We start from the raw sequence: 9,611 nt of genomic DNA, 5'->3' as shown, positions 1-9,611 counted from the left end.
CACACACACACACACACACACACACACTCACACACTCACACACGCATGCCACTGTCATAGCTAGGGATAGAGCGATTATAGGGACAATTTTTGTCAGTGTGCAGATTCTCTGTATCAGCGTTTTATTTGACCAATAACCGATAAAGTTCATGAATTAAAAAGTGCGCAACTTGAGTCTGACTAAATGTCCCGCCCACAGCACTATCTGACTATCTGTTACTGTGTATTACGTTGTAAGTTTCAAATTTAAAAAAAAAACAAATTGCTTACAGCATTTAAACAAAGATTGGTGTTGGCATTTGTAACATTCTGACATCTTAATTAAGATTTTCACTGTAAATGCATATGTGTTCCAAATACCGTTTTCATTACCTACTAACAATCGGTATCAGTATGGGCCTTGAAAAAACACTATTGGTCGATCATAGCAGCCTGCTGTATTTACATGAAGGTATTTTGATGCCTTTATATTACTTTTTCTGCTTTCTCACGCCTGGTGGCAGGCCGTAGGCAGTGTGTACAGTGGACTGCAGGCGTTGTCTGAGCGTTCAGCCATGGTGACCAGAGCCCTGGACTACATGGGTGACATCCTGAAACACATCAAACCCACTCTGGTCAGCAAGAACCAAGAGGGACTGCAGCTGGCCTACTGGGCTGTTGGTAGGTGCACTACTTTAAACACATTATATTATACAATAGACAAAGCTTCAGGAGCTTTTTTTCTTTATTTTCTACTGTGTGGCCCAAGGCAAAGACATTAGTTATATTACAGTTGTGTGTCTGACTCTGTTTTGTGCCTCTTTGATTCAGGTTGCATAGTGAAGCACTGGAGCCCCCTGCTGGCCACATCTAAAGCCCAGCAGCTGCTGTTCCGTATTGTGGACGGGCTGCTGCTTCCCCACAACCTCACACAGCAAGACAAAGCACTCCGGGACAGCTTGCCTCTATATTTACAGGTTAGGCAAGGCAAGGCAAGGCAGCTTTATTTGTATAGCACATTTCAGCAACAGGGCATTCAAAGTGGCTTTACACAAATCTTAAAACAGATAAAACACAAGTCCAAACAGTTAAAGTCATAACATTAAAATCAATAAGACACATGAATAGACAGTAAAAACAAAATAGAAACATTAGGACACACTAAACACAAAATAAAGTTACAGTGCAGCATAAGAAAGAATGAGCATTAATTTAAAGAAAGGCAGCATCAAAAGAAAGGTCTTCAGCCTTGATTTAAAGAACTGAGAGTAGCAGCGGATCTACAGGTTTCTGGAGTTTATTCCAGATAGGAGCATAGAAACTGAAAGCTGCTTCACCCTGTTTAGTTTCTGATTCTGGGGACAGAAAGTAGACCTGTCCCAGATGACCTGAGAGGTCTGGGGGGGTCATAGTGTAGTAGCAGATCAGAAATGTATTTTGGACCTAAACCGTTAAGGGATTTATAAACTAGCAAGAGTACTTTGAAATCAATTCTTTGAGACACAGGAAGCCAGTGTAAAGACTTCAGAACTGGAGTGATGTGATCCAGTCTCTTGGTCTTAGTGAGGACCCGAGCAGCAGCGTTCTGAATCAGCTGCAGCTGTCTGATTGATTTTTTAGGGAGACCTGTAAAGACCCCGTTACAGTAGTCAAGTCTACTGAAGATGAAAGCATGGACCAGTTTTTCCAAGTCCTGTTGACACATAAGTCCTTTAACCCTTGATATGTTCTTTAGGTGATAGTAGGCTGACTTTGTAATTGTCTTAATGTGGCTGTTAAAGTTCAGGTCTGAGTCCATGACTACACCAAGATTTCTGGCTTTGTCTGTTGTTTTTAACATTGTTGTTTGAAGCTGAGCGCAGACTTTTAATCGTTCCTCTTTTTTTCCAAAAACAACTCCCTCAGTTTTTCCTTCATTTAATTTCAGAAAGTTCTGGCACATCCAGTCGTTAATTTGTTTGATGCAGTTAGTCAGTTTTTGTATTGGACTATAGTCCCCTGGCGATAAGGTTATGTAAATTTGTGTGTCGTCCGCATAACTATGGTAACTTATTTTGTTGTTCTCCATAATCTGAGCCAGTGGAAGCATGTAGATGTTAAACAGAAGAGGCCCCAGAATGGAGCCTTGCGGAACTCCGCACGTCATATTTGTACGCTCAGATGTATAATTACCTAGGACAAATATATGCTGTATATTGCACACGCAGCAGGCCCAAAGGTGTTTGGTGTTATGAAAGAGACCTGAAATCCGAATCAAAATCCCCTTCGTCACTCGCCATCTGTAATTTGTTCCGTGGTTTTCTCATCCGGGCTCTCTTAAATGATCCCTCCCGCAGGGTCTGTCAGTGGCTTCCAGTGTGTCTCAGTCGCAGGGCGCCTACCTGAAGCAGCAGCTCCGCTCCGTTACCCGTCGGTATCTGGACCATTTCCTTCCTGCCTCACCTTCCATGGGCATCATTGCCAATCACCCAGTGCTTCTGAGTGCCTGTGAGGCCAACCCAAGCACCCGCGGAGCAGCGCTGAGGCGGACCATCCTGGAGGTGCTCTGGTAGGTCTCTACAACCGGGAGAGAATGCATGGATGCGTCTGAAAGTAGGATAGAGTGGTTGTATGGCATATATGGGTGAACAGAGGAATGTAGGAAAGATTGCTTTTATCTTATTTTAGTATAGAAAATGGTCATTTGTAATCTGCAATTTGAACTGCTCTTTGATTAGCCCATATGTTTACTGTACATTTATCTTTTAATTGTTTTAACCCTGTGCTTGTTGTGTCTGTTGTAACTCTTGCAGCAATGTTACTCAGTGTCCAAAACAAATTTCCCCTTAGGGAGACTAATAAAGATACTTTGACTTTGCCTGTCATGGCCTCACAACCACCTGACTTTGACATTAGTTTCATATCCAGAATATGTTTGGATATGACTCCTGTCCAGCAAATCAACATGGGGTTAGGGTTTCCTAGTGTAACAGGGTTTCCGTGGGATCTATAATAGAAATATCTTATAATAATCTTAAATATATTTAGGCCTTGTTCTAGGTCTTAAATAATGTTAAACAGGTCTTAGTTATGTAACACTAGCTCTATATAAATTATATAGAAAATTGCAAAAGTTGTAAACCAAACTCCGGGTATCCTGCTCTGCATTTGAGAAAATGAAAGCTCAGATGGGCCGATCGAGAATTTGACCCACCCATGAGAGAGAGACATCATGGGACTGGCTCTAGTGGCTGTAATTCTGCACCAAGGCTGAATTTTGAGAAAGAGACTTCAGATACAGTATTAGGGGACCACTAAGGTCTATATAAAAGAGACTTCAGATACAACATTAGGGTACCACTAAGGTCTATATAAAAGAGACTTTAGATACAGTATTAGGGGACCACTAAGGTCTATATAAAAGAGACTTTAGATACAGTATTAGGGGACCACTAAGGTCTATATAAAAGAGACTTCAGATACAGTATTAGGGGACCACTAAGGTCTATATAAAAGAGACTTCAGATACAGTATTAGGAGACCACTAAGGTCTATATAAAAGAGACTTCAGATACAGTATTAGGGGACCACTAAGGTCTATATAAAAGAGACTTCAGATACAGAATTAGGGGACCACTAAGGTCTAGATAAAAGAGACTTCAGATACAGTATTAGGGGACCACTAAGGTCTATATAAATGCAACTGAAGAGCACCATGTCATGGGACCTTTAAACAGATTTTCTTCTTCAGCTTTGGGAAAGTGCAAGTTTAGCGATACTTGGCTTTAAAAACTTTAAAAACTTTGCCATTTCTTCTACAAGCTACAAGTAATAAAAATTGTCCCTTTCCAATATTACAGTGAGAGCTTCCTGCAGTTTAAAGGACACGCCCCTCCGCCTCGGCTCGCGGCTCTCCTGATGTTCCTATTGGAGCTTCTGAGGCGAAACAGTGACTCGGACCCCGCCCTCCTCACGCTGCCCCTCCCCTCTCTGCTGCGCTGTGTGATGCTGGTCAACGAACCGCAGTGTACGATCATGCTGGTGCACATACACACAAACTAATCTGTAGCCTATTGTGTTTTTTTCCTACATTGAGTGTTGGTGTCATTCCGATTTTTTATATAGAGGGCATCCTTTGGCTCATTTGGGATTGGTCCTCAGAGTTTAACGCCACGGCAGCAGGATTCTCTCAATATCAAAAGATCAAGTGAAATGAAATCAAATCGGGCTTTAAAAAAAAGTCAAGGTGCTGCTGTAGATCAGTGCTTGTAAAAAATGAAAGAAAAAAAAAATGTAACAAATGCCCCCTATCCCTACATACGTTTCACTCTCCCTTTTCTCTCTCCCACACACACTCACCCACCCACATATACAACACATGTATTGTGGGATACAGGTAATTGACTGACACCCTCCTAGACAACACCCACCCTCCCGCACACACGTGTGTAAAAGAGCAGCAGGTTTCAGCATTAGAAGAAAATGAAATAATGTCCAGAGGTAGTGTGGTTGGTCGTGACAGGGGATGGGAGGTGGGTTCAGGATGGGAGAGGGCCATTACACAGGGTTGTTGTTTGTTTGGTGAATGAATGGCCCAGGGGATAAAGCGATTTGTTAGTCTGCCAGTGCGAGCTTTCATTGGCCTGTCAGAATCAATCTGGTCAGGCTCCACCGTGGCCTGGCCAATCAGCATCCTGCGAAGAGCAGTGGTGGGCACTGCAGGCTTTTCTTGGTGGAAAGGCAGTTTTTTTTCTCCCGGTAGGCTTCGGCAAGAGTTTGATAAACTGATGGTTCATCCAATCACCTGCAACGGGTCCCAATAACGGCTTCTGAGATTATTCTGTGTGACCAATCATCTGACACGTCACGTTACCTCAGAGTGTCCTTGTTTAACAGTCTGGCAGAGAGAAAGAGAACTTTCAGTTATGTACATAACCAAAGTTCTCTGAGTAATGTGAAGGAGCGTCTCACCAGACCATCTTACCTGCTCATGTATGGTGTGGAAGAAAAAGTTCTCTCAGGTCCAAATCAGTGGCTGGTTCAGACCAGGTTTTTTGAAAACAAATTTCTTTCATCAAAACATATTAAAGTTCTGATGAATACAATGTATGAAAATACAAACTTAAGATATGAAACTTAAAGTCCTTTTGAAGAAAAACACAGTAACAAAAAACATAATCAGTGTTGCCAACAGGGACGTTGTAGAGCGTCCTCTGGTGCAACTGCAACGCCAACACTCATAACATGGTTGACTGTCCATTTTTATTTTATTTTTTATAGAACATTATAAAATGCCGATACCAATAATTCGGAAAATGCCTGATAACGACCAATAATATGGCCCCGCCAATATATATCGGTCGGGCTCTACTCTATATTCCCTCATTCATACTCACAACGTTGCTTCTGATGATGTCATACAGGAAGCTGTTAGCTACTAAAAGGACCACAGCTCAGTGTATAAACTGACGTTTTCTCAAACACAGCGATGACTTGTCTTTCTATGATCACATGTATGTTTGTATGTATGCCTGCAATTCATAACAGCACATGTTAAAGTCCTTTTTTTTCCTCCTCAAAGTTCTCCAAAATTAATTTTTCCAGGTCTGCATTGGCCGCAACTTCACTTAGTTCCCCAAAAAAAAAAAAAAAAGCTATACTCGTAGCGCTTAGAGATCTCACTTACAGGTGAGATGGTTGCAAACATGTCCTCATCACTTAGAGTTGTCATCAATCCTCACTTCGGGGCAAATTATACAGAAAAAACAAATCACGTTAGTTAGAGTGATCACTGAAGGGCTGTCTAATGATATCTGTGTGTGTGTGTGTGTGTGTGTGTGTGTGTGTTGTTTCTTTCCTGTGCAGTGAGGAAGACGAGCACAGATGCCTTACAGCTTGTGGTGGAGCGATGTGCCGCTGCGTCTACAGAGGGACCGTGTGACCAGATGATCACTGTCTTACGGTAATTGAAAAGAATGTCTAGGAATAAAAATCCGCACCTGTATTAGAGCTGTGTGGCGTCGGATGCACACACCTTGATATCAGCACTGTAGGCTCAGAGTAATACTATATAAAGACATTACAGCAAAGCCTATTTTATCCTTCAGCGCTTTTACTGTTTGTGTAATCCCAATGCCCCTAGGTCTTTTGTGGAGGAGAATGAGGGAGTCTACGACAGGCAGGTATACAGTGTCCTGGAGACAGTGGCGGTTTTGGATCCCTCTGTGGTTCAAGCTCTCATACCCAACCTGTCTGTCAGTCTGAGGAACACGGAGCACAAGCGAGGACTGGGCAGGAACATCGCCTTGAGGTGAGCAAGCACATGAATCACATCGTGGAAGCCGCTTAGACTGCATTCATGGCCCTGAGCTATTTTTGAGTTGTCTAGACAATAAGCAGGTGTTGCGTACACAACTGGAAATATTCTGCATTTGAAGGGCTGGGTACCATACTTTTTAGGCGCCAAACAAGTTGCCCCAAAAGTTTGGAGTATTGAAAAATGCCCCATCATTTTTATGATTTTAAGATTTTTTGGGGGGCATTTGTAGGCCTTTATTGACAGGAGAGCTGAAGAAATGGAAGGGGAGGGGGGGTGGACATAGACACAAATCGGAGTTGAACCCGGCGGCGAGGAGTAAATCTCTATATACGGGCGCCTGCTCTACCAGCTGAGCTATCCGGGCGCCCAAAATGCCCCGTCATTAAATACCTTAAGGAGTAAATTGCATCAGCGTTAGTGAGCCAATCAGCATGCAGCATGCTTCTACCAAGATCTAATAATGCTGCTGATTGGCTGTCTAACATCCCACGTCATAGAGACTGGACTCACATGGTAGGAGCTGAAAAATAATTTAAAAGATTGGTGCCGTAATGTTATGATTTCTTTTTGTCTGTTTTGGAACCGATATTAACAATATCACAATACTGGTATCGGTACCGGTGTTGGACATTTGTGAACGATGCCCAGCCCTATGCATTTTTACGCTTTATTGAAGTTGTCGACTAAAGAGACTGCTCCGTCTCTCTGTGTAACAGGAATGCATATAGGAAGTTGCTGGGCCTCCTTGGAGAGAGTGGGCAGGCTGAAATAACCAGTCTGGAAGTGAACTGAAGTCTTTTACACAAGAGGAAAAAAAAAGGACCAACTCCAGGACCTGCCACCAGCTCCAAGAACTGGGTATTCATTCACTTCTCAACCTCATTTTTCTGTGCTCTATTTCTTAAAGTAGTCATCAGAAAAGTACAGCGCTTCCTACAAGGGTATCCTCTCATTAGCTGAGTTAATGTTAAAACCTCACCTGCTGCCGTAGTGCTGGAAAAACAGAAGTGTGAATGTCTCCAAACACCTTATCAGATGTATTTTAAAGAATGCCTGTAAGCATAACATCAACCAGGTTGTTATATAGTGTACATATTGTAAAGAAGACAAAGCTTTGCATTTTGGCAGATGCATTAATAATGAAATAAAAATGTGACAATAAATATGAATGTGCTCATATTGGTGTTTCGGTTCTATAGTGGGGAATGTGAGCACAGGCTATTTGTGCTTCTACCATCAGGTGCTGGATCTACTCGGTTGGCATTCTGATATTCCAGATTTAATGACAGTTAAAGAAGAAAGTAAAAAGAGAGGAGTACTGTTTGTTCCAATTCGCGCTCGCCTTTCCAAGTCAGGGCAATTTCTTGCAATCCGGCTTTAGTTTGCACCTAATCACATGAAGTCTCGCTCTCGTCTCCCACAATCACCAAGTCCCATTTTCTGTCCCTGCTAGTCATTTTCCGGCCTCGTCAAACTGCAACGCATCCCTTCATCTGAGTCTCTCCGCTGCACTGCATTCCTTTTCGGTATCAGAGGTGGTTGGAGAAGCCAAAGAAAGGCAGAAGTGATGCTTCAAATTAGTAATTAGTCATCTACCGCTGCTAGATAATACACCTTCTTTACCTCATAGCTATTAACAGTCCTTATAAAGTACATTCCAGATGGATTCATATAGCTTCTTTATTCTGAAAAAATGCCATATGTTCTTTCAGACATGTTATTACTTTGGAGAGAAGAGGGAATTGCAGAGAGCAATTTTCTTTCTTTTGGTCAAAGTAGATTTTGTTACTGAAAATCAGCACAATTACTGTTTTTTTTATATGTAGTATACACACTTCTTTGGAGAAAATTCAATAGATATTCTCTGAATGATGACAGACAGACAGAAACAGTCTTAGGTCCTGAGCAATCTCACGCTCACATACACAGGTCGATAACACACACACATACAGTAGTGTGTTGCTGCTGATGCAGAAAAATCAAGTCTTTTTTTACTTATTTGGATTACAAAATGACACGGGTTATTTATGCACTAATGATCTTCAGCTTCAGGCTCTTGACATATGTCAGCCCAATCTGTAATTTCAAAAGACAAGTCAATGAGAAAACCGTCTCTGTCCTTTTTATCTTGAAAAACATCCCGCATGCTTTTCAGGCCACCAAAGTGATTATAGAGAGTATTATGGAAATGTTATACAGTGATGTTAGTTATAAAAGCTCCTACAGCCCTATAATGGGTTACAAAGAGGACCGTTTCTCGGTAATGTCCAATTGCCACAAATTTGGTTAATGGGACTGGCATTTTGTTCCTGTCTTCTTATGGAATTACAATACCTCCGGAGTTAATTTTTCCTTAACTTGCGTCACTGGACATTGTGAATAGTTTCTCAGTCTTTGGGGTAATACAACAGATCCCTGTATTATTGTGACAGCTGCTTTTTTTTCTAGAAGCTTGCGGAATAACATGGCTGTCGTAGCTCAGGGATGTAATGTTATGTTATTACATTTGAAATCCCTGTAGACCGGTGTGACCGAGATGGTTCCAGAAGGATTACTTTGACCAGGTACATTTTTTTTTTTGCAAATACTGACGGTCCAGAGTTGAGTTTGTCCTTTCTGTGGTTATGTTCATGTTTTGTCCATCGGTGGGTTAAACCGCACCTATCCTGTGGTGGGGTACTTGTAGAGTCTGTAGGTTTGGGCAGGTGAAGTAAGGAGCAGGGAGGAAACACGTTGCTATACCATTGGAGGCGAATGGCAGTGTTGGCCCGTAGAAAACCTCCTCCTTCCCCTCTGTGCTCACATCCAGCACCTGGAGAAAGAAAACGCATTTAGTAATGTATGGTGTCCGTTAGGGCTCGGCGATATAGAGAAAATCAAATATCACAATATTCTCGACCAAATACCTTGATGTCGATATTGCGACGATGCATGGTGGCTATTGGTGCTTTAACAAAATGTTATGTAGGGCTGTCCTCGACTAAAGAAATTCTCAGTTGACTAACACTTACATGATTTTGTCAACTAACTAAGAAAAGCACAATATAAATGTAGTCAATTAACCATCTTTAAAACTAAGTTTCTACAATTAATCCTGCAAAAGCACCACTTTGAATGTTGTATTCCCCAGAAATGTGCTCATAAGTTTCTTCGAAATGAGTAATTAAGCACGAATAAGCATAAAAAATGACTTACCATCTTAAGAAATCTTAGTCGACTAATACCAGAACCACAGATTAGTCGACTAATTGACTAAGTGGTGACAGCCCTAATGTTATTTATACAATATGATTTTTAATAAATAATCACCAGAAATAATTTAATGACTTAGTGG

The 9,611-nt window shown here is 41.7% G+C and overlaps 2 protein-coding genes across 2 annotated transcripts in view; one reads left to right on the top strand and one right to left on the bottom strand.

Moving 5' to 3' along the window:
* The window catches only part of mms22l (MMS22-like, DNA repair protein), a 28,381-nt gene extending 21,293 nt beyond the window's left edge, over positions 1–7,088 (top strand). Inside the window, exons 20-26 of the mRNA XM_032517844.1 lie at positions 504–660; positions 811–956; positions 2,316–2,527; positions 3,819–3,985; positions 5,824–5,920; positions 6,101–6,268; positions 6,994–7,088. Coding sequence (XP_032373735.1) covers positions 504–660; positions 811–956; positions 2,316–2,527; positions 3,819–3,985; positions 5,824–5,920; positions 6,101–6,268; positions 6,994–7,069 — 1,023 coding nt within the window. The 3' untranslated portion in view covers positions 7,070–7,088. The remainder of the gene's footprint in view (positions 1–503; positions 661–810; positions 957–2,315; positions 2,528–3,818; positions 3,986–5,823; positions 5,921–6,100; positions 6,269–6,993) is intronic.
* Positions 7,089–7,939: 851 nt separating this feature from the next.
* Positions 7,940–9,611, bottom strand: part of klhl32 (kelch-like family member 32) — a 44,874-nt gene continuing 43,202 nt past the window's right edge. The window contains exon 11 of the mRNA XM_032517872.1: positions 7,940–9,089. Coding sequence (XP_032373763.1) covers positions 8,928–9,089 — 162 coding nt within the window. The 3' untranslated portion in view covers positions 7,940–8,927. The remainder of the gene's footprint in view (positions 9,090–9,611) is intronic.

Source organism: Etheostoma spectabile, chromosome 6, assembly GCF_008692095.1.
Source record: "Etheostoma spectabile isolate EspeVRDwgs_2016 chromosome 6, UIUC_Espe_1.0, whole genome shotgun sequence".
Lineage (NCBI taxonomy): Eukaryota > Metazoa > Chordata > Actinopteri > Perciformes > Percidae > Etheostoma > Etheostoma spectabile.
This window is presented reverse-complemented; position numbering and strand designations above follow the sequence as displayed.